Below are 22176 nucleotides of genomic sequence, written 5' to 3'. Positions count from 1 at the left end.
AAAATAAGACATCCCCTGAAAATAAGACCTAGCGCATCTTTGGGAGCAAAAATTAATATAAGACACTGTCTTATTTTGGGGGAAACAGGGTAGTGAAAAATGAAAGAAGCTCACAACACTAAATGCTGACAAGAATGTAGAACAACAGAAATGTGCATTCATTGCTGGTGGAAACACAACATGGTAATTTACTACAAAACTAGATATATTCTTAACATGCAATCTAACAATTGCACTCCTTATTATTTTCCCAAATGAAGTTGAAAAGACATGTCCACACAAAAACATGCATTTCTATATTGTGGGTCTAGTTCTCTGATTTTATAACAAATCAATACCTTTCCCATTTACTGAAAGCAACCAAGATGTCCCTCAATAGGTGAATGGATCAACAAACTATTGTCTATTTAAACCATGGAATATTATTCAGTGATAAAAAGGAATGAGTTATCAAGTCAAACAAAGTCATGGAGGAAACTTAAATGCACACTACTAAGTGAAAGAAGCCAATTTGAAAAAGCTAGATATTATATGATTCCAAGCTGAAGACATTTTGGAAAATGCAAAACTATGGAGTCAGTAAAAAGATCGGTGGTTGCCAGGGGTTTCTGAATAAGGAGGATGAATGGGAAGAGCAAAGAGGATTTTTAGGGCAAATAAGCTTTTCTATATGATATTCTATGACTATGATCCATGTCATCATCTATAGATATAAAAGCCTAACCAACTCTTAGAACCAAACAACTGGAATGATGCGCACTGACCCAGACCTTTTTGCTGGGGCCCTGGCAGCCATGAATCTGGTTCACCCACATCCAGAACCTAGATAGGAAGGAGGAGGGAGCCCGATTTCTCACAGTATGGTTGGTTAGCCTGGGGCCAACCTCCTGCGGTCCCTCCCCCAAATCAGCGGCTCCCCCCACCCCCACCCCATCACCTCCTATCGCTGGCTAGGCCGAGGGAACCTACCCGTGCATGAGTTCATGCACCAGGCCTCTAGTGCATTTATAAAAATCATAGAATGTACAACACCAAGATAAACCCTAATATAAACTATACACTTTGGGTGATAATGCTGTGGCAATGCTGGTTCAACAGACCGTAACAAATGAACTACTTGGTGGGAGATGTGATAGCGGAGGAGGCAGTGAGTAGTAGATGAAGTAGAGGAAAACTCTATTTTTCACTCTATTTTCCATGAACCTAAAATGCTCTAACAAATACAGTCTATATATTTAAAACAGAATAAGAAGAACAAAGAAAAGGAAAGAGAAAAAGAGCTCTATGAGATACTACTGGTAAGAGAGGAATTGTTTAGAGAAGATTGTGACGCTTACCTGAGACACAGAGGCTTAGTCCGACCACAGAGAGCACAAAGCCCAGCACCTGAAGGATCAATATGGTGATGCTGAACGAGGACATCCCAATAGCTGGAGCTTCAAGGAAAAAGCATGTTGCAAGTGTTTAAAAAGCAATAACTTCCACTTGTATTTCGTAGTCAAGGCCAGTATTCTAGGACCAAGGAGCTCCCTGTCAAGTGGTGGCTGCTTTCCCAGTGACCTAAGCCATCTCTGTCCACTTCCGGAGTCAGCTCCACATTCACAGCCTCAGCAGCCTTTCATTTTTGCAGGGAGCTAGGCTGGATTGGCAGTTTTTACCCCAGATCTTAGGACAATGCTGCTTTTACCACTCGTGTGTATTTCACAATACGAGTGGCTATTAGTAGGGCTTTACCACATGCACACAATATCACTGTGGTGGAGAACCACTGTGTAAGCCATGTCATTGTAGTCATCATAACCCCTAATTGTGTTTTAGAACAAATTAATACCATGTTAATATATAGCAACCCAGAGATAGGCTCTCATACCAAGAGTTAAATGTGCAAATGGAAAAAATAGATTCTTTAATAATAACAAAAATATTTAATGATTTACTCCCAAAATGTAGTGGAAATTGTTACCGATTATAGGTTCGATAGCTCTATCATTTTTAAAAACTACAATGTTAAGATTTGCAATAACTATGATTTACAATCCTATTTTGTATAACTAGTTTTTTTAAAGAGAGTTTTAGCAAAATAAGAGAAGGAGAAGATTAATATCTACTTATAACTTCAAAAACTGAAATAAGAATATGAATATCATCATTAAGAAATTATATAGCATAATTTTTAAACTGCACTATTGGCATTAATATATCTCTGAAAATCACTTTTTTTTTTTAACAAAATAAATACCTTGATAACCTAATATAACATTAAAATTAATCCATATAGGGAAACATTTAACTAAAAATAGCTTTTATTGTATTATAAAAACCTAACTCTTATTGTATTATATAAAACCATACAAAAATATTTTAATCAAAATGCTGCTTTTTAAATGAAAAAGGGCACAAGGATACTAAAATAACAAATACTTACCTATCATAAATACAGAGTACTGAAGTAATATTAATATCACTGTAGGAACTACAATTAAACCAAGTCCACTGGCCCTCTTTGTTGAATATTCACCTGTTGATAAATAAAACTAACATTTAAAATATTTTTCTACTTAGTTCCTACTCTATCAAAAGTTAAAGTACCCAATTTATTAAATGTATTCATCTCAATACTACTCTTATAATTTGCAAAACATTTAAAAATAAACTGTTACCCCAAAACCTTACACAAAATAAGTGGTGACTTTTTTTTTTTTAAGACCAAACTGAAGACATCTAAATGTCAACATCTAATTCTCAACATATGGAAACCTTCCGCTGGCTTTGCCTCCCTTTTAACTACCTTGGAGCCTCTTACCAATCCTTTCCTTTGCTATATTCAATCTGTCCTAAAGTCAAAACAACCATTCTTTGCAGTTGTCTTCTTAATTCATCTTTTTCTTCCCCACACCCTCACTAACTCCAGCTGCAAAGAGAGCTGCCAAATTTCTGTTCCTAAACATTAGACCCATATTGTATTCTGTTAATAAAATTAAGGCTTTCTACTGTCTCCACTTTGAGTCCCAGCCTGTCTCAGCTGTTCTTTCCATGGGCTGCATATCCTCATTCCCCAATCCCATTCCCATCTTCCAAAGGCAAATGCAGTTTCAGATTGATTTGTTTCCCACGTTCATTCCCAGTTCCATGTCTTGGCCTGTGAAGTTTGCCTTTGCAGTGGGTTGAACGGTGGCCCTAAAGATCTGCCTACTTCCTAATTCCTGGAAGCTGTGAATTAGGGTGAGCATTACATTACACAGCAAAATATATGAAACAATTTAGGATCTTGAAAGAAGGAACTTATCCTAGATTAACAACGTGGGCCTAAATTCAATAAGTGTCTTTGGAAGAGAGAAGCAGAAGAGTTTTATCACAGTGGAAATGGGAGTTATGCTTCCAGAAGCCAAGGAATTGCAAAGATTGCTAGCCAACACCAGAAAATGAAAGTGGCAAGGAATGGATTCTTCCCAAGAGTCTTGGGAGAAAGTATAGTCATGATGTCATCTTTATTTCAGACATAAGGTTTTCAGAACTGAGAGAATTGCTATTGTTTTATAACACACAGTTTGTGGTTATTGGTTATAGCAGCCCCACCCCCAACTATGTTCTCAAACTTGTTAGCCCTGATTTCCTCATAATAACTGTACGTTTTACCTGGGACGAAGAGGATGGCTCCAACAATGACAAATGTCGTCAGCACTAGTCCAGCCACAAATAAAAGAATGGTTTTCTCCTTCGTAACACTGGCATTATATTTAAGCGCTTGAATGAAATAAAACACACACACACAAAATTTTTTTTTTAATTCCATGAACTCAGTCTCAAGAAGTGAAGCCATTTCTGTAACTTAAAAAGTGCAAAGACAAACTGATAACTTCCTAAAATCTAATAACATTTGAGGAATAACTCCATTATATCATGTCAAGCCACCTCAAATCTTTTTTATAAATCAGTCAATGACTAAACAGTTTCAAGGCAGCATATATATGGATGCTGAATTTATGGGTAATACTTTCATTCCCCTCTACTTTAAAGATGAAGTCATATACACCATGCTTTCTCAGTTTGGGGCATTATTAACATTTAGGGCCAGGTAAGTCTTTATGGCAGAAAGGGGTTGCTTTGTACATTTAGAAGGTTTAGTAACACCCCTACCTCCCTCCAAACTGCATACCAGTAACAGCCTCAGAGGTATCAATCAATTGTGAAATGTCCCCTGAAGAGTAAAACTACCTCAGGCTTACAACTGATATAAATAATGCTGATGGGAAGTAACTGGCTAATTGGTAATGCTGAGAAAAAGAGAACTTTGTTACATCTTATATAAAATTAGTAAAGCATCGGGAAATCTAGATTTTTTTTGAAAAGTAGAATAAAATTAGACAAATAATACCCTCTTGATATCAGGAGGGAAGGAAATGCTTAAATTGTTCAACTAAAGTCTATATATACTAGAGGTCTGTTGCACAAAATTCATGCACAGGTAGGTTCCTTAGGCCTGGATGGCAATCAGGGCCGATCTGCGAGGTGACAGGTCGGGTGATCGGAGGGCCCCCACTGGCACCTGCCTTGGCTGGCCTGGTGCCACCCACTTTCCAGCTCTGCCCCCCACTTCTGTGGGCTGGGGGCAGCTCCTGTGATGAGCATCGGCCCCCCTGGTGGTCAGTGCACATCATAGCGACTGGTCGTTTTGCCAATCGTTCTGCTGTTCAGTCTATTTGCATATTAGGCTATTATTATATAGGATAAAAGGCTAAGCAACAGTCCCACTGTCCAGTAGCTATGACGCATACTCACCACCAGGAGGCAGATGCTCAATGCAGGAGCTGCCGAGCTGTGGTCACTTAGCAGCAGCAGTTCTTGGGTGACACACCCAGAACCAGAGAGGAGGGAGCCCGACTCCTCACAATTCCTCTCGCACTCTGGGACCCCTTGGGGGATATCAGAGAGCCAGTTTTGGCTCGATCCCTACAGGCCAGACCGAGGGACCCCACCTGTCAGAGGGACCCTGCTCACTCTGCAGATGCCCTTCAAGCCTCAGTGCTGGCCCAGGTGTGGCTGGCGGGAAGGGAATGCAGGAGGTTGGCTCCAGGGCATGTCTGATCTATCTTGCCCTGTTCCACCCTGCCAGCCACCACCTGGGACTGCCTGCATTAGTCCTTGCACTGAAGGGACTAATCAATTTATTTTCAATGTGCAAGAATTCATGCACCAGGACACTAGTAATTACATAAAAATAAACTATAAATACTCAATAGGACTCATTAACTCTACTGTCAAGTACCTGGTAGGAAAGAATAATGTAATGGATAAGTCTAAAAGTATTATTTCTTTTACTATACTTTCACCTTAGGGGTTTTGAAATTAATTTTGTACCAAAAGAGTTGTTAAAAGTAACCTAAAAGCAGATTGAGTAGCAGAGAGAAACAGTGCATGACAGAAATTTTGTTGTTTCATCTAGGCCATTAATCAATGTCTTGAGGGGGAAATTTTAAAAAATGTTATATTTAGCATTAAATTTACTTCCACTAAAATGAAAAACAGATTAAATACAGTGAGAACAACAAGAACCCCTAAATGAACATGATAAAATCTATTTTTAAGGTATTATGACCTAGGGTTATACAATAAGCTATGGTTGACATATTTCAGGTATAATAGAAGACATAAAAATCACTACCTACTCATACCTTAGATCCTAAACCTCTACCTTATTCTCATTAGGTGGGGTGAGGGATGGAGAGGTAATCAATCATCAGTCTTGAAGCTGAGTAACTAAAATCCACACTAATCAGCAAAGAGTGAAAACCAATATGACAAGTTCCCCAAGTTTTCATTTGATCCATCCAGCTTCGAACGTACCCCTCAGTTACCTACGTCTTGACTCAGCATGGCTTTGCCTTCATATAGAGCACAGATTCTCAGATTCCCTATTTTCTAGCACTGATGAAAGCACTGGTAAATATAAAACTCAGTGAATATCTTATAAAAGGCACAGACACAGATAGAAAAATAAACTTCCTCTAGACATATGTCAAGTTTTCCATTTAATTCAATGCATATTGTTATGTAATGGAGCTTGAAAGTTCTACAAAAGGGTTATGAAACAGAAGCTGTTTCAAATATACTTCACAATTAATCAAACATTCAAAAGACACTCTTCCAGGCTTAACTGAATTCATAAAAGAACTACTAAGATCAAGCAGCAAGAATTCACCTTTAGAGTATAGTAGAAGTTCATGCAAAAAAGGCTGACTTAATCAGAGTTTGATTCCATATAAAATTCAACCTTTTCAAGCTTAGAAGAATTTTAGGAGAAAAATAATACCAACAATAGCAACAAAAATAAAACACCACAAAAATACTACAATTGACAGTATTTTACTATAGAACAACCTCTTCAAGACCTTTGCATATAAATATTGGAGGTAGCTTTAGTTTCTGTTGATTGATTCAACTATTTATTACCTCCAACCCTCCCTTAAATTAGGCAACTACTTTTTGTTGCTGTTGTTGTTGTTGTTTATCCTCACCCAAGGATATTTCCCCAATGATTTTTAGAGCATGTGGAAGGGAGGGAGACAGACACACAGAGAGAAACATGGAATGAGTAAGACACATGAATTGGCTGCTTCCCGCATGCAGCTCACCATGACCAGGGATAGAGCCTGCACCCAAGGTATGTGCCCTTGGCCAGAATAGAACCCAAAACCCTTCAGCCTGTGGGCTGATGCTCTCTACCCTTTGAACCAAACTGGTTATGGCTAAGCAACTATTTCTTTTTTAATTATTATTATTATTATTTGTTATTGATTTCAGAGAGGAAGGGAGAGGAAGGGAAAGACAGAAACATCACTGATAAGAGGGAATCATTGATTGACTGCCTCCTCCATGTTGGACCGAGCCGCAATCCAGGCATGTACCCTTGGCCAGAATCGAACCTGGGACCCTTCAGTCCACAGGCTGATGCTCTATCTATTCAGCCAAACTGGCTAGGGCCTAAGCAACTATTTCTAACAAATACGTAAGTGAAGTCTACTTAATTAATCACAGGCAATGAAAGAGGATCTCCATGTTTTGTTCAGGTAAACATTTAAAAAGAGTTTATTTGACACATTTTCTTTGCCACAGTGGTCCCATTTTAGCACAACCCAAAGAATGTGTTTTGTAGTCCAGTTGTCCATTTTTTTTCAGTGTCACCAAAGAGTTTGCAATCTGAAATAGATGCTATGGAACTCAGTAATCAAAAGTATCTTTTTTTGGTGATCTTTATTTGTCCTTTAACAGGTAGACTATCTTTATCAAATCTATAAAAATTTTAAATTCAAACAAACAAAATAAATTCAAGTAACTCCACAAACACTTAGCATTAAGATAAAGCTAACTGAATGTGTCCTTAGTGGGCTCTTATCAAACTTTCCGGTATGGTTTTCAGGCTTTTTGGCAAGACAATCTATGTGATTTTAAAAATATGTATACTTTAAAAGATTCCCCTCAACTAAAAATCACTGAATTCAATACACAAAATAAAATAAAAGAAGTAACAGTAATTATGCTTTCTAAATACTTTTCAAGCACTGTCTTCGACTTACAACAAAATTTAGAGGGAGGTATAGGGTACCCCCCTAAATACCTGTCCCACACATGCACACCCCCCCAATCAATATCACCCACCAAAATGATAAAATTTTTATCAACATGAACCTACATTGACACATCATAATTACCCAAAGTCCATAGGTGGCCTAAGGGGCTGTACATTCTATGTGCTCGCACAAATGCAAATTGACATCATTTTAGTACAGAGTATTTTCACTGTGGTAAATGTCCTCTGGCTCTGCCTATGTACTCTGCTTGCACCTACTTCTAGGAATGCTCTGCCTATGTACTCTTCCTGCACCTACTTCTAGGAATGACTGATTTTTTTCAATGTTTCCACGGTTTTGATGTTTCCAGAATGTCTTTTAGAGGGAACAAATAGTATGTAGCCTTTTCAGATTGGAAATATGCATGTAATAGCTCATTTCTTTTTATGTGGACATATCACAGTACATGTTGCCACTCACCTACTGAAAATCATCTCGGTTGCGTCTAAGTTGTGGCAATCATGTAGAAGCTGCTATAACTATCCATGTTCAGGTTTCTATGAGGACATAAGTTTTCCACTCCTTTGGGATAAATACCAATGAGCACAATTGCTGGAACATCATATAAAAGTTAATTTTGTAAAAAAAAAAAAAAAAATTTGCCCAACTGTCTTCCAGCGTGGTTGTACCATTATGCATTCCCACCCGCAATGTAGGTTCTGTTGCTCCACGTGTTGTCAGTGTTTATATTTTTTAAACAAAACTTATAACCTTAGTGCTATCTGACACAGGGAAACCAAAACCATTGGGAGACAAAATTAAATTTTTGTGAAAAACTTAAAAATTTTAAAGTTTTCACTAAATCTAGCCAGCCACATCTCAGAATGAGCAAGGTTGTGTCCTTCATTTATTCTACAAATGTTTATTGTGTAGGTACAATGCACCATGCATTTTTATTAGTCCATTGCAACCAAATCAAGTAGATTACTTTATCCAAGAATTGACTGAGCACCTACTATGTGATGATCATTATTTCAAGTGCTGCCTCAAGACTCTTAGTTCTGATGTGTGAGTGTCTGTGTTTGGGGCAGGGGAGGAATGAATGACCAAAAGTGTTACTCCCAGATCTTGCACAGTTAAATAAAAGGTGTGGGACTGCTGTAGCCTAAGAAAGTCCCTTTATGTAATCTTTCAAGTTCATATGATTGAAGAAATGGCATGTCCCTCTAGTCACCTGAAGACACAGCTAATGTTAGAAACAGATACTCCAGTAATAATTCTCGTTTCCTTGCACTGATATAAAGCACATAAAAGATGGAATGCAGGTTGTGCTTGATGAAATCTAGTGCAATTAGCAGGTCAATTTGAAGATCAAATGATAACTATCATCTTACTTTTCATGAAACTCTGAAGACAGAATTTAATAAGCCCCTATAGACCTACACAGACCACAGTCTAGGAATAAAACCCCAAATTCCAATAATTAAATGCCTGCTTAAAGACATGACTTTTAGATGTTCCCTCACTAAGCAGTTGATGACTTGATGATGGTACAAGAAAGCTAACCAGTGAACTATAAGGCATCTCAAATTAAGAATAAATCATAAGGGGTAGATGTGTTTGATTTTATTATTATTGTGATGTTTTCTGACACAGGATCTTTTGTATCTTTTTGTATCTATTGAGCTGAAAATCAATATTGTCTTCATGGCAGGGTAAAGCATATATGATAAATTTAGAATAAAATTATAATTTCAAGTTTTAAAATTATTTAATTGAATTTAAAACACTATTTTAAAAGCACTTAAAACACTCATACAAACATACATACATACACACACACACACACACATGCACACACACAAACAACCAGAAGGCAAGTAAAATAATTTCATAATAAACTCCATACACTGTCCAATTTATTTTGATGACACAATTTTGTCAAAATAAATCATAACTAGAAATCATATTCTCAGTCTACAAGATCCAGAAACAAAAGAGCCCAGGCTTTGTGCAGCAAGCACCTTGAATATAAAAGGTTAAAGAGGAGGCTGTCCAACACACTAACTTCCTTTTCTTGGTTCCAAACCTTCCCTGGTCTTGTGATGATACCATAACCTCAGAGTATATGCAGCAAGTTGGGCTGTTTGAATTTGGAAATAGTCAAAGGAATAGCAACTAATGTCTATAAAAGAGTATATTGCTGAGCTATAGTTTTGTTCAGTTCCTCCTACAATAAAATCAGTACATGAAACATTATTTAACAGCAGAATGTGATAATTATGTGGATGGGACCAAGGAAAAGCACTAGGAGTTCAATATTACTTAATAGAATTCAGAGTAAACTTAATAACAAATTCTATTAATAGGTGCATCAACCAGGTCACAGAATGATTCTTTGTCATAATATTTATGATGATGATATTTTACCTTCTTAGATAGAAATTTCCCAGTGCACGTTAGTCTATGTCCTCATTTCTTCAAAATAAGTTTTCTAATCTACAAAGATATTGCATGTTCCATTACTTCTTTAAAATGTGCTTTCATGGCCCAATTACTTTCAATAGTCCTCAAGATTGAACTTAGGGAGTTAGCAGGATCTCAAGACTGTGGTGGTAGAGAATGTTTCCCTTGAACTCCCAACAATGATTTATTCAGGAACAGCTATGCAAATACCTCTGAAAAGTATCCAAAATCCTTGTGAAACAATTTTATGCAAGAACTACAAATTTAGGAAATGAAATGAATGATGCCTAGATTATACAAGTTTGAAATAAATTACAGCAGTTCTGGCTTTGCACAATTGTCATATTCATGAACTTGAGATACCATGATTTATTAAGTTAAATAATACAAGTCGCCTAAAATCACAGTTCAAATTTCAGTACCACAATATATTCACTGATTGATTGCATAAAGTGTAAATTTCACTGCCATCTGTTCAGTTGTCCATAAATCACTATCTAAATAACAAATGTAAATAACAAATGTGCATCATGATTACTGACCAATCCTATCACTTCTTTCAAAGACTGGTGGGGATGGTCACTGCACATCTGCTATTTCCCTCACGCACAGACACCAAAGCATATGCTGTGCTACCTCCTGTTTTCCAGTGATAAACCACTGTGACATTTCACAACAGATAATCAAAAGAGGAAACTGGGCAATAAAGATGGAAGAGCAAAGAAATGAAAAGTGATAATGCTAGAAGTGAAATTCAAATAGAACATAAATGACATTACAGAAGAAAGAGCTGACTGTGACAATGTCAATACTACTGCTATTCAAGAAACTAGATATGCAGCCAAGGGAATTTAGCAAATGTGAACTTATTGGCATAAATTAGGACAGTGAGGAGGTTGTGACACAAAGAATAAAGATGTCCCATAAAATGTGATTCTGGCACTGGGTGATGAGGTTCAGTTAGGTATCATCCCATGCACTGACAGGTCGCTGGTTGATTCTTGGTCAGAGAACATATCCAGGTTGTGTGCTAGATACCTACTTGGGGTGCATGGGAGGCAGCCAATCAATTTCTCTTTTTTTCTCTCTCTCCCTTTTACATCCTCTCTCTCTCCAAAATCAATTTTCTTAAAAAATGAAGTGACTCTGGCAAAACAAAACAAAAAAAAAACCTTCACATGAAAGGAACTCTTAGAGATTGTTCATGACACTGAAAATGCAAAGGATAAAATGCTGGAAGCTGATCTGAACTGAGAAGTATGAGAATTCACCAAGCATAGAAAGGATGCTTGCTCTGTATTCAAAGTTATATGACAAGCATTTTTTAAACCACTCTTGATAAAATGCTTTCATTTTCAATGTTTGTAAAGTTTTAATTTACCATATACTAAATATTAGTTTTATAGTTGTTTCATTTCCTAATACAGTTATCACTGAGAGTTCAAAATTTTTTTTCAGCTACAGTTGGCATATGCTATTAGTTTTAGGTGTACAATAAGAGAACTTTTAATGTTTTGACAAAAAAATTAGGGATCATGGAGCAATAGAAATTTTTCATACTCATGATTAGATTGCTTTACAGAGTTTCGGCTTACATGGTCATACTTATGGTCTCCTAGGTCTGTATAAAGCAAAGACACCTGTAAACAACAAAAGTTCAGTAAAGGGAAAGGCAAGCCTAGATTTATCTATCTCAAAGAATTTCAAAATGTTAGCCAATTCTTGAGGTGGAGTTGGACCTTAATCTTGCAGGAACAAGAGGTCTTGATAAGAAGTGCTTGACATAATTTATCAAACATCTCAATAGTGGAAAGTACCTGTTTCACTACCAAAGAATGAGGAAGAAGATCCATGAAAACCAACCAGGAACTTAATTGTTGATGGAATAGAAACTGTGAGTAGAAGGAAACAAAGTGCCTGAAATGTCAGAGATTTGTTACTTTGGTTAAAGCTCAGTGTTTGAATCCATTCATCTGTGAGCTGCTTGCTAAGTATAAGACTTAACTTGGTAAGTTAAAACTAAAGGCAACGTTATTTAGGAACACTTCCCAGTAGCATACTGGTACCTTTGTCTTTAAAAGATGGACTAGATCTCACTGTGTGTGAGAGCTCTTGGCATGGCTTCAGGAGATCAGAAGTCTTCTCAGACTTTGTCCTCAGAAGAATCAATGACCTCCTGAGATCAATTCAAGAAACTGTCTGGGATAAGGAAACTCTTTCTCCTCAAAATGAAAAAACAAACTGCTGTCTTTATGAATGTTCAACCTATGGAAGTTTCAGGTTTTGTCTTAAACCACCAAAAGACCGACCGACATGCAGAGCTAGAAAAACCACTGAAAGAAATCCCTATAGTCAAGTACAGACCATACACAGTCATCAAAGAAGTTAAGGAGTTACTATTTATAGTTTAAGAGCTATAAGATACCACACTCTAAAAAGTATAATATAACCCAAGTTTTGGTCAACATGGCAGATAAGTAAATACAGTATTTGCATCCTCCCACAATTACCTAAAAACTAAAACTAATTTACAGAACAACCGTGATTGAGAACTGCCTGAAATCTAGCTGAATGGAAGTTCTACAACTAAGGATTGAGAACTGCCTGAAATCTAGCTGAATGGAAGTTCTACAACTAAGGATATTAAAAAAAAAAAAAAAAAAAAAAAAGCCACATGGAGACTGGTAGAAGGGGTAGAGAGGAGAAACAGGCTGTTCCACAACAACACATGGTGGATAAAAATTGGAAGGGATATCTCCACTGTAGAGGTCCTTCCTGAGGTGAGAGGTGTCCCAACCCCACCAGGTCCCCAGTCAAGGATTTCAGCGCCAGGAAAAACATCTGACTGTAAAAAAAACAGTGGGAATTGTGGCTGAGGGAGACAAAGGGCTCCTGGAGTCCCAGGCAGTTCCTTGGAAAAGGCCCAAGCAAGGACTTCTTGGACACCTTGGCTCTGAACTCTAGCCTGGGAATGAAGCTTCAAATATGTGTCGGGGACATACAGGGAGAAGCTCCATTGTCTTAGGGTCAAGGCTGAAGAGTCAGTTTTTCCCAGAAATAAGTGCTGGCAGCAGCTCTTGTTCCTTTGCTGAGACTCACCCCCTCCCTCAAAGAGCCAGCAAGTGAGCCCCATATTTGAATCTCCATCCTAGCTCACACTGTGAGCCTGACGCTGGTAATTCCCTCAGACTCAGTGCCATCCAACTTGCAGGCTCACCCAAGCCCTTTCCAGTGGCTTTTCCATACAAACAGTCTGTTTGGGCTCATGATTCAAACTTCCCTAAAATATCTCAAATGTTCACAAACCAAAAACAAGCAGCATCTGGCTTCAGTGTGCTCTATACCTCTTACTAAGTAGCCCCAGATGTAGCAGTAGTGGTGGCCAGCCTTGAGACCTCCTAGCCCAGCACAGGTAACAGCCATCTGCAGATTGCTTTGTACCTCATGCCAGATGACCCTGGGCATGGTACAGGCAAAAGGTGATCTTGGGCCTGCACCTACTAGAGCTAGTTTATTTGGTGGCCAGCTTCAGGAGCATCACCCAACTTCCACCGGAAACACACTCAATGGGCAGACTCATCATGCACCAGAGTTCAGATGAAGTGAGATCTGCTCTGTGGAGTTGGATCCTGCACAGCAGATCAGGGCCAATCAGGCCTGTCTCACCTAGTTCCCTGTGCTGTGGTTGCTGCCAGTCCTCACAGCTGATTGTCCTGGGGTTAAATCCTTCCCAGTGATGTGCCAACATCAATCAAGGCTCACCTATAACAGAAGGGTGCACACAGCCCACAAGGGGGCACGCCTGGAGAGCCTAGCTTGGGTGGCAGGGGATGCTGCATCCCAGGGCTCTACAGGACACCTACTACAGAGGGCTACTCTACCAAGACTGGTAGACACAGCAGCTCTGCCTAATACATAGAAACAAACATAGGGAGGCTACCAAAATGAGAAGAGAATGAAACTTGTCCCAAACTAAAGAATAGAACAAAACTCCAGCAAAGGACTAAACAAAACAGACCAGCAATCTACCAGCTGCATAGTTTAAAAACACTGGTTATGAGAATGCTCAAATATTTCAGTGAGAACTTCAACAAAGAGTTAAGAAACATAATGGAGATAGAAAACATAAAGAACCCATCAGAAATGAAGAATTCAATAACTGAAAGGAATTACAGGGAATTAACAGTAGAGTAGATGAAGTAGAGAATCAAATCAGGGATTTGGAAGATAAGGAAGCAGAAAACATCCAATCACAACAGCAAAAAGAAAAATGAATCCTCCCCCGCTTCCTCCCCAAAAAAAGAAAAAGTCAGGACAGTGTAAGGAGCCTCTGGGACAACTTCAGCTTATTAACATTCCCAACATGAGGGTGCCGGAAGGAGAAGAGAGAGAGCAATCAATTGAAAACATATTTGAAAAAATAATGATGAAAACTTTCCTAACCTGCTGAAGAAAATAGAGGTACAAGTCCAAGATAGATAGTACTTTACAAAGTGCCCATCACAGAGCACAAGGACTCCACAAATGTTTAGGGGCTATTTTTATACACACCTTCAAATCTGAGTCCAGGCTGAATGAATCAAATATATTATGTGCCTTACACACACACACACACACACACACACACACACACACACACACATATACACACACACACACACACTCACACCACAGATATTTGTTCTAAGATGAGCCTAAATGAAATATTGTCACCAAAATATTTAGGTTCATATTCCTTAAAACATGACCAATAGAATAAATATAAAAAAGAACATTCACCTCACTAACACAAAAGTGAAAATTAAAACAGGAATTTTTTTCATTCATCAAATTAGCAAAGATTTTATAATTATAAAGATGTCAGGACTATGAGGTAAAAGGCAGGTATTCTCATCTGCAATAGTAATTGATACAATGTTTCTAGAAAACACTTGGGAGAATGTATCAAAAATCTTAAAATATCTCTGCCATTTACAGTTTTACATATCTTTAGTAGTATAAAAAAAGAAAAACTGAAAACATGCTTAATATCAATCAAGATGAGAATTGAGTAAATTACATGCATCTGTGAGCAGCGGCAGCTATAACAAGATTTCTGAAAACATGGGGAGAGGATCATTATGTACAAGTATATAAGCTATATGACCCCAATTTTTTTTTTCTTTTTTTAAAAAAGGTAACCAAAAAACGTAAAAAAAAAAAAAAAAAAAAAAAAAAAAAGACAGAAAAGAAAGCAGAAAATTCACTACACTAGACCAATAGTTTATTTATTTCTAGACTTGAAGCCCAGTGTACAGGTGGGGTTCCTTGGCCTGGCCAGTGATCAGGGCCGATCAGGCCTGTCTCACCTCGTCCCAATCAGGACCAAAGGGGGCCGGCCGGCCAGGGAGAGGAAGTGGGAGGGCTCTAGGGCATGTCTGGTCCTCTTGCCCAGTCCTGATCAGCTGGATCCCAGCAGCAAGCTAACCTACCAGTCAGAAAGTCTACCAGTCAGTGCACATCATAGCACCTAGTCGAGTGATCTACCAAACAGTCAACTGATTGGTCGGACCCTTACCATATTACACTTTTATTATATAGGATTGTGGGATTCTATATTATTTTTGTTTATTCTCTATAACTTCTTATTTCTATATATAAAAGCCTAAGTAACTAGCTGACCAGCTGATAGTTTGACCAGCCGGTATCTGTGACACACAGTGACCACCAGGGGGCAAATGCTCAATGCAGGAACGGAAACCACAGGCATGGAAACATAGAACTAACTGATGAATCTCAGAGGGAAGGGAGGAGGGGAGAGGGTGGGAAGAGATTAATCAAAGATCTTATATGCATACTAGAGGCCCGTTGCATGGATTTGTGCACCGGTGGGGCCCTTCCACCTGGCCTGTGGGTATTGAGCCAAAACCGGCTCTCTGACATCCCTCGAGGGATCCCAGATTGCAAGAGGGCACAGGCCAGGCCAAAGGGCCCTCTGGTGCACAAATCGGTGAACCATGCCTTTATTACTATACGAAGTATTCTAAAGTGATATGTATTACATTTTTAGTCCGAAAACAAACTTATACATCTAATTTTGTCCAAACATTGCTGACAGGAACAGTCACTCCTGGTTCAGTTCTCTAAAAATAATATTACTAATGAGAATGCCATGATCAACGAACTGAAGTCAATCCAAATGAAACAAATCACACTCTGAAATGACTATGTTCTTAAAGAAAGACAAGTCCCTACTTTAATTATATGACAAAGGTCTTTAGGCAGGGGTTTGCCACCAGGGTTCAAGGCCTTCCCTAATATCAGGGATGACTGATGAGGTCTTGATGCTATACCAGTCTTTTGCTTGACATAAAAGGCCTTTTGAAATTTTAAGAAAATTTCCACAGAAATTCTAGACACCGTTTTGAAAGTGAGAGTTGTGACATAACTTGACAGTTGTCACTGTTAGCCTTTTACTTCCCTTTTTGCCTTTGAAATCACAAAGCATTTCCAGAGTGCCATCCATTGAACAGAGCCCTTAAATATATACCCAGACATCCCTTTTTCATTTTTATATAATCATTTTAGATATACATGCCTCAAGTTTCCAAGTAAGAGTAAAATTCATGAAATTTACAACAGGCCACTCGGCTATAATATTTACTAGTTTTCACTGGTTTTAAAGGTTGCAGAGTGAAATAAATACATATAGTCAGCATTATTTACTCCTTGACATGCAAAAATGTTCACTGGCCTTTAATAACTATTTCAGCATACTATTGGAAGGCAGAGAATATATCTTACAGACTAAAGGTTTAAAAGTTTAGAACGTCACCTCAATTTAGTGAATTTCACTAATTTAGTGAATTTCCCTTACTAAACTGGTGTGGAAACACAATTGACCCTTGACTAACACAGGGGTTAGGAGAGCTGATACTCTCACCTCGTGTAAAATCCACATATGGTCCAGCTGGCATAGTTCAGTGGTTGACCAGGAAGTCATGGTTAAATTCCGGTCAGGGCACATGCCCAGGTTGTGGGCTGTGGGCTTGATTCCCAGTGAGGTGTGTGCAGGAGGCAGCCAATCAATAACTCTCTCTCATCATTGATGTTTCTCTCTCTCTCCCCTCCCTTTCTCTCTGAAATCAATAAATATATATTTAAAAAATCCACATATGACTTTAAACTTCCCCAAAACTTTACTAATACCCTACTGTTGACCAGAATCCTTACAGATAAAATTAACAGTTGAATAACACATATTTTGTGTTATATGTATCAAATACTATTTTTATAATGAAGTAACTAAGAGAATAGAAAACGTTATTAAGAAAATCATAAGGAAGAGAAAATACATTTACAGTATTTCCTGGAAAAAAAAAATCTACATCTAAGTGGATCCACATAATCTAACTTGTGTTGTTCCAGGATCAAGTGTACTGGTTGAGTATAATCATCAATCAGAATGCACACCTTTCTACTTCACAGCGAGAATCATACATTATTCATGCTACATCTGATGCTGCACCAAGATCTGCCCTGAGAAGTTTAGACATATGGCTATTACAGCAAAACATGATCAAAGAACATCCCTCCCTCCCCCCGTGGCTACTTGCAGAATTGCACAGTAAGGATGACAACATGGTTCAAACTGGGCTTTTTCAAAGATGCACACATGTATACAGAGAAGTTCAAATTTGGAAAATGAAGAGAGGGAAGTCTTAATGCTCAGAATTGCAAAATCCCACTTAACAGTATAATGTAGGCTGTGGATATCTCTTCACCAATAATGTGTGTGTAAATGCTCTGTAAACATCAAAACCAGCACGAGTTTCAGGTATATTATTAGAATCCCCACTATTCATTCTTTAAAAAAAAAAAAACTTCTTAGGAACTGCAGCAAATTAAGAGGGACAATATATACTTCATGGAGAATATTAATATTAAGACTGTATATTCTTATTTATAATATTATCAAACTTCCTAATATAATTTAAATAGAATATTTCACCAATATTGCCTCCTAGAAGTGACAATTTTATCACTAAAACATAAATGAAAATAGAAAACAAGTACTTACTCACAATACCAAATTGTCCCCAGAACAGAAGCACAGCCAACATTGGGAAAATAACAATAAGGATATTTTCATTTGGAGAAAACCATGAAACTGGGGAAAAAGAAAACAGAAATCATGATTAATATTTATTATCACAACATTAAGTCCTGCCAATTGCTAGTTAAAAAAAAACTAGTTAAGTGTTTTCCAGCACATTTTTCCTAAGCTGTGATTTATGGAAGGAGGTAGTATACCCCAGTTGAGAACAGGGCTGCGTTTTGAAACCCAACTGCCTGCGTTTGAAACCCAGTTCTAACTTACAATCTGTGTGATCTTGGACAGTCTAACAACTCTCTATTCTTCAGTTGTTATACTAGTACAACAAGTAATGACACTTTGAATGACTATTGTTAATTGTTAAGAAAGTTAAGACATGAAAAGGGCTTAAAATAAAGTACTCGGTAAACATTAACTACAGTTATTATTATGGGCTCCTACTGTTACGCCTAAATATGTAAGGAGCCAACAATTTACCTTAAAGCAAGTGTTGCCTTCTTGTAAAGATCGACTAAAGGGGATATAAGTGAGGAAGTAGTATAACAAGGTAACCTAAACTTGGTCTAACTGTGACCTAAGACTGAGACAGATGTGAGCCTGAGCTTTTCTCAAACTTACTCTGGAACAGAAGATGTATTCTTAAACAATTAGTCTTAAAATGACTGCTGACAAAAAGTAACATGAAAAGCTTTAGGTAGTAAGGAAGCTTTTATTAAGTGGGCCACGTGTTAGGAAATTGTGATATTAAGTCTTCCAATGAAATTTGTCGAGAACTTTTAAAAATTAAGTTTAATAGTGTCTAATCAATGCTCAACATCATATTTTTCCTATGAAATTTTTCTTGTAACAATAAAGCCAGGTAAATACACTGAAAGCATTCCAGAGTTTGCCTAGACTGGAGGACTTGCTGGGTAAGGAACACTCTGAATAGCGCACAAGGCAAGCACTGGCGTTGTTCTGAAATTATCCCTTTCAAATCCTCCCCTGCATCCCTATGTGAGGAATCTTATGGGCTTTCTCACCACAATGCTAGTCAGACATTTCTTGTATTAAGCTTATGATGAACTCTGGTAAATGTTCACAATCATCCCCAGAATATAACACTGTCATTTCCTATTTTTGAGAAAGTAGTTTTCCAAATTCCAGCATTTTGCCCTGTACATGGCAGAGAAACTCAGTAGGTTTACTATTGGTGGTTGAAACAGCCATAGGACAGTTTAGCGAGTGAACAGAAAACAGGCCTTTTTGATGCTCCCATGGTTGCAGATCCACCAATGCCACTTTTATTTCCACCTGAATTACTGAACATCTTCCTATACCAAAGAAAGCCCATTTCCATTCAGCCTAAAATCCTATATGAAAAAACTTTCTGAATTATTCTTCGGTTTTCATATGCCTGAAGGATCTGATAAAAGCTCCATGATTTAATGACTATTATTAACCAACTTCTTTTCCTCTACCCACTTTATTATTTTGTTTTTGAGTTGAAAACATTAACTTATCAAATCCTTACAATTCTGAGAAGAATTATGAACCCCTCCTTACCACTGAGAAAACTAAGGCTCAGTGAACTGAGGATTTTAAGTTTTCATGTTCCAAACTGATTCTCGATACCCCTCTACCCACCCGCGTCAAACCTCTCCTCGTGGTTTTTGCCATCTCAGTAGTGGTAACTCCATTTTTCCAGTAGCTCAGGCCAAATATCATGGAGTCATCTCTGGCTACTTGGTTTCTCTCACACCTAACATCTGATCCCACAGTCAATTCTCTACCTTCAAATACAGTCAGTATCTGATCTTTTGTTCAAGATCAGCTGACAAGGAAATGTTCTTTCACTGGCCTGTGCCTCTATAAGGAAACAATCTTTAACAACCTTACGATCTACTCATGAAAGTAAGAGGAATATTTGACCCAGGTCTGGACACTCATTTGGCACTTATTACACAAACATTTATTGAAAGTCCACCATAGCTAGGATACTCTTCTGGGTATTTGAGGTCCAGCAGTGAACAGGGCAGATGGGTCTATGAGCTTGAGGAATGGGAGTGGGTGAAGTACAAACCTGGGTAGTAAGGAAAGGCCTCTGGGAGAGGAACTGGATCCAGAGCCTTAAATGGGAAGGAACCTGCCATGAAAAGAGAGGGAAGAAGAGACTCCAAAGGAAGAGCAACTGAGAAATCAATGTGGCTAGAATTTAGTGATACAAAATGAGTGACGAGACCTGGAAGAGTTTGCTGGGGCAAGCTCATGTAAGGTCTTAAGAGCATGTTAAGAGAGTTTGTATTTTACTCTAAGACAAGTGACTGGAAAGGCTCATTAAAAATCTTCTTTGGCCGAAACCGGTTTGGGTCAGTGGATAGAGCTTGGGTCTGTGGATTGAAAGGTCCCAGGTTTGATTCCTGTCAAGGGCATGTACATTGGTTGTGGGCACATCCCCGGTAGGGGGTGTGCAGGAGGCAGCTGATCGATGTTTCTCTCTCATATCGATGTTTCTAGCTCTTATCCCTCTCTCTTCCTCTCTGTAAAAAATATCAATAAAATATATTTTAAAAAAACATTCTTTGGCAGTCATGTGGACATTAAATCCAAAAGAAGTGGGACCTATCAGAAAGTTACGGTAGCCATTTTGTAGAGGCAGGAGCTAGGACATGGCATCCACAAATGCAGTTCTGACTCAGTCTTACTTACCACATTTTGTTTCTTTATTGATTAAGATATTACATATGTGTCATTATCCCCCCATTCTTCTTCACTCCTCCCCCCACTCCCTCACTCATGCCCTCACTGCCCTGGTTAATAAACAAGGAATCATTCCAAAGGAAGATGAATGGAATGAGGAATCCTGAAAACAAGAGCAAGAGTTGAAAGAACTGGGTATTCTTATCTTGGAGAAGAATAAACTTGTGAGAGAAATACTATAGCCCTCCTCGTAAGTGAGAACTTACAGGGCTGCAAACTTTAGCTTGAAGTACAAAACTGGAACAGCCTGATAAGAGACTTTTAGGAAGTAACAGTCTCATCTTGCCAAGTATATAGGTAAAAAGCTTAAATGACCAATTACCTGGAGTTTGATAGAAGCAATCCCTGAATTAGATGGCAAAATAGCCTAGATGACTTCAAGCTTCTCCAAACAGAAATAAGTGTGAGAGATACTCAGTGACCGAAGAGGGTGGGATTACAGAACACAATATATGGTCTAAGTGATTCTTAAATCAAGCTTATCAGAATCACCGGGGGTTTATTCAAACTTCACATACTTTTTAGTATCAATTCCACCCCAAGATTTGAATATATTCCTCATGATAAGTGTATGTGTATGCTTGTGGGTGTTTTGTTTCTTTGTGTGTTTTTTTGGGGGGGAGGTGGTGTTGCCATGATTCTCTCAGTTTAAAATCACCTCTCTAAATCTCTGCTGTAATTCATATGAATGTGTTACCTGCTTCTAATGTTTAAGGTTAGAAGAGTTGGAGGATCATTGAATTGGATGTTCAAAAACCAAATGAGATATGGGGAGAAAACCAATGTTTTATATAAAACCACTTATATTCCCATTAAGCTATTGAGTTGGTATGGTAGTACTGTCAGATGACTTTTACTCTTGTTACCCAATGGGAGAAAAAGCAAAACAGTTCTCTAAGGTTCCCCTGAGCTCTAAATTTCAATGGCACTAAAAAGAATAAATAAAGCTTAAAAAGGACTAAGAACTATATCAGATAGTCTTCCACCTCAGGATTAAGAAAAATAAACCAAGGGCATCTATGCTGTCATTCCACTCACTCTATCTCTGACAACTGTGCCCATTACTCTCTCCCAATTCCTGGACAAGTAGAGTGGCTCCCAGGAAGATATACTCCTTTAATGAAAAGGCAAAAGAAATGTTATTAAGAGATCAATTAATTTTTGTTGCCAAGCTGAAGTATTATAAAAGAAAAACCCACTACTTCATTTCTCTTACTACTGTGTACAAAATGAGATAACCAAAAAAAGTAAATAGATCACTCCAATTTAGTGGGCCGCTCTTTCAAATATATACAGGCATACCTTACT

The 22176-nt window shown here is 38.0% G+C and overlaps 1 protein-coding gene across 7 annotated transcripts in view; it reads right to left on the bottom strand.

The window, feature by feature from the left end:
- Positions 1-22176, bottom strand: part of CD47 (CD47 molecule) — a 59213-nt gene that overhangs the window by 11201 nt on the left and 25836 nt on the right. For 5 of the 7 annotated variants that reach the window (XM_036448568.2, XM_036448571.2, XM_036448569.2 and 2 more), the window contains exons 3-6: positions 18094-18183; positions 3637-3744; positions 2426-2518; positions 1338-1436 (exon numbers count right to left, since the gene is read on the bottom strand). In XM_036448568.2, the coding sequence (XP_036304461.1) occupies positions 1338-1436; positions 2426-2518; positions 3637-3744; positions 18094-18183 (390 nt within the window). The remainder of the gene's footprint in view (positions 1-1337; positions 1437-2425; positions 2519-3636; positions 3745-18093; positions 18184-22176) is intronic. The other 2 variants (XM_045584014.1, XM_045584013.1) reach the window with 2 other exon arrangements.

The sequence above is a fragment of the Pipistrellus kuhlii genome, unplaced genomic scaffold, assembly GCF_014108245.1.
Source record: "Pipistrellus kuhlii isolate mPipKuh1 unplaced genomic scaffold, mPipKuh1.p scaffold_m20_p_2, whole genome shotgun sequence".
In the NCBI taxonomy this organism is placed as follows: domain Eukaryota; kingdom Metazoa; phylum Chordata; class Mammalia; order Chiroptera; family Vespertilionidae; genus Pipistrellus; species Pipistrellus kuhlii.
This window is presented reverse-complemented; position numbering and strand designations above follow the sequence as displayed.